The sequence below is a fragment of the Galendromus occidentalis genome, unplaced genomic scaffold (genome assembly GCF_000255335.2).
Source record: "Galendromus occidentalis unplaced genomic scaffold, Mocc_1.1 scf7180000076500, whole genome shotgun sequence".
Classification (NCBI taxonomy): domain Eukaryota; kingdom Metazoa; phylum Arthropoda; class Arachnida; order Mesostigmata; family Phytoseiidae; genus Galendromus; species Galendromus occidentalis.
In genome coordinates, this window is record NW_003804489.1 from 651,665 (window position 1) to 654,233 (window position 2,569).

The 2,569-nt window shown below is 52.6% G+C and overlaps 1 protein-coding gene across 1 annotated transcript; it reads right to left on the reverse strand.

The window, feature by feature from the left end:
* Positions 1-240: 240 nt before the first annotated feature.
* Positions 241-1,205, reverse strand: LOC100897236 (neuronal calcium sensor 2). The gene is made up of 2 exons (XM_003739335.1): positions 819-1,205; positions 241-602 (listed from the first exon to the last, which is right to left on the reverse strand). Exons 1-2 carry the CDS (start codon positions 1,203-1,205, stop codon positions 423-425), a joined length of 567 nt encoding a protein of 188 aa, XP_003739383.1. The 3' UTR covers positions 241-422.
* Between the last annotated feature and the right edge of the window lie 1,364 nt (positions 1,206-2,569).

Here is a 2,569-nt window from a genome sequence, read left to right on the forward strand (position 1 = left end):
AGAGCAGGAAGGTAAGTTGATTTGCTGCTCGGTCGGTCGGTTGCTTGATTTAGTAGAGCTAAAATGTGGGACGTGGATGTGGACTCGACCAGAGTGCCGGTGAAGTGTCACCAAACTTGTCGACCGACTTCCTCCGTGTTCCTCTGAAGGATATGGCTTGCCGTCCGTCTGCAACGTGTCCGCCCGCATAATGTCCACTGGTCGCTCGCATTGCCGGCTACACCTACCAGGCAAGCTGACAATGAGCGGGCGTTTGAGCGATCGGATACCCAGACAGACAGGCGTCTACTTAAGTGGGTAGGTAGGTAGGTAGTTAGGTAAGTGGGCAGTCATTCAGTCATCGAGTCTCCTCTGCTGACGAGTCGTCCAATCGACCGGATTAGAAGACCTCAGACTCGGACGGAGTGCCGAAGGCAAGCCAACTACATGCCGTTATTGGCTGTGAGTAGGGCTGCCAGTTTCTTATCGTGGAGACAGCCCTCGACGAATTCCTTCATCGTGAGGGTGCCATCACCATCTTGGTCCATTTTGAGGAATATCTCCTTAGTTCTCTCCTCAGGGGACTCATCCGACGTCCCGGGACCGAGCATATCGTACAGTGCCTGGAAGGGATAGTTCCGGCTTAGATGATGGTGTTTTCGCCTTATCCCTCGCGGTCTAGTCTGTCTCGATCCCTGTCGACGGATCCATTTAGGATATTGGCCGAGAGACAGAAATGACGCGCGACAGAGGATCCGTGGAACGACGACATCTCGAATATGCACTGCGAGTTCAGACTGTTCCTAGAAGCGACCACAAAGAGACGGGACAGCACTCACCTTGACGATCTTTGTCATTTCGGCGATTTCGATGCCGCCGTCGTTGTTGATGTCGTACATTCTGAACGCCCACTTAAGACGTTCTTCTCCTGAGTTGGACGCCGTGATGCCGATCGCCATTAGAAACTCTTTGAAATCTATATGTCCTGAATTATCGGTGTCAAAAGTCCTGAACACATGATCGCAGAACTTTTCGGGGTTTCCGGTGGGGAAGAACGTCCTGTAGATGTCGATGAACTTTTTGCGAGACAGCTTGCCGTTCGGACAGTCTATCTTGAAACCCTCGTACCATTCACGGATCGTCTGTTCGTCGTACTTTGTGTGGGTCTTGAGGAAATCTATGTCCTCTTCGCTGAGTTCGCGTATTTTCGTCTGTTGGCAGCCCATCCTGTTGATCCTGATGACAGGTTGTTGTCCGATGATCAACTAACGTTGGCAACCAACAGTTACACTTCACTACAACTGATGTGGTACGGTAGTTCTCCCTAGGTGGAACGATGGCTATAATCGACTCTACGTTCCAGCTTCGCGCAGCTCCCTGCGACTCCTATGCGATTTCTGAAAGAGGAAAATCTTAGTGAAGGCCCCTGGAATCAGTTTGTGAATCAGGATCCTCAAGGATCGTTCGAGAAACTTTTCACTCCAATCAAGGCATGGACTTCAGCCGCATGCCGAAGTTTTTCGGGTGCAACAGGAAATTACGCTACGGCCAAGCATTCAGGGGACGGGAAAATCGAGGAATATGGAAGCTCCTGTGCTCAACGACACCATCGACGGCCACGATGCTGAAAATATCAACTCGCGATGCCGATCTCGTGGTGGATGTGCCCTGCGTTCTAATATGTAAAATGTGGTCAGGAGGGTTGTGCCATGCAGGCCGACAGATAGGATTGGCAGCCAGGCTGGCGGGTAGGTACGCAGACAGGCAGGCCGCCAGACACACAGGCGGAGGCCCGGGGCACGGGGTCGCCCGAGGGCCTTGGCCTTTACAACTGACAGGTCCTAGTCACGAAGTATACCGACATCATTACGGGAAGGTTAGCGAGATTCGCTGTGCTCGAGCGAAGAACTCAATCCGTCTCCGTACCGGTTGAGTGTGTGACTGTGTTTCTAGGGGTGTCAGCCGAGTCACTTTGGAGCTGAATCCGTGAAAGCTTCTGCTGGAGCAACAATCGTCGTTCGCGGGAATTCCGCGCTTCTTTCTTCGCGAAGCAATCAGCGATTGTTACTCCAGGGCGGCAACGTCTTCCCTTTTTTCCCGTCGCAGCCTTCCTCCCCCGGAGCCTTCCGCTTTCGAAGCGCCTCGCTTCTCTAATTGGACGGAGGCAATAATTAGAAACTACGTCTCATGCACAGCATTCAAGATAAACAGAAACGAGTGTGCATACAGGAAAGCAAACAGAAGGAGATGAAATAGCAGGACCGTTCAACGGCAGTGCGAGAACTAAATTTAGATCCTCCTCTTCCTCTCTCCGCGCCTTCCGGGGGAACTTATTTCGACGCTGCTATCGGCGTTGCCGTCGCCGCCATCCGGAAAAACCGATGACTCACCCATTCCCGACTCTTCCAACATCCGTGAGATTTCTGCAAGCTCGATCCACTCTGAGCATCCCGACGGGTGCACCGTTCTCGTCGGGTGCTTCAATTGGAGCAGTGAGAAAAAGCAAACCACAGCAAAGCAGCGCGCAATTCTCGTCTTCTGCAGCGGGAGTGAGAGAGCAGAGGAGAACACCGCCAGACAAGCCCGAGGA

Coding starts and splice junctions, on each gene's coding strand:
- LOC100897236 (XM_003739335.1), bottom strand. CDS start 1,205: ATGGGCTGCCAACAGACGAAAATACGCGAACTCAGCGAAGAGGACATA. Junction 603..818: donor AAATGACAAAGATCGTCAAG/GTGAGTGCTGTC, acceptor TATCCCTTCCAG/GCACTGTACGATATGCTCGG.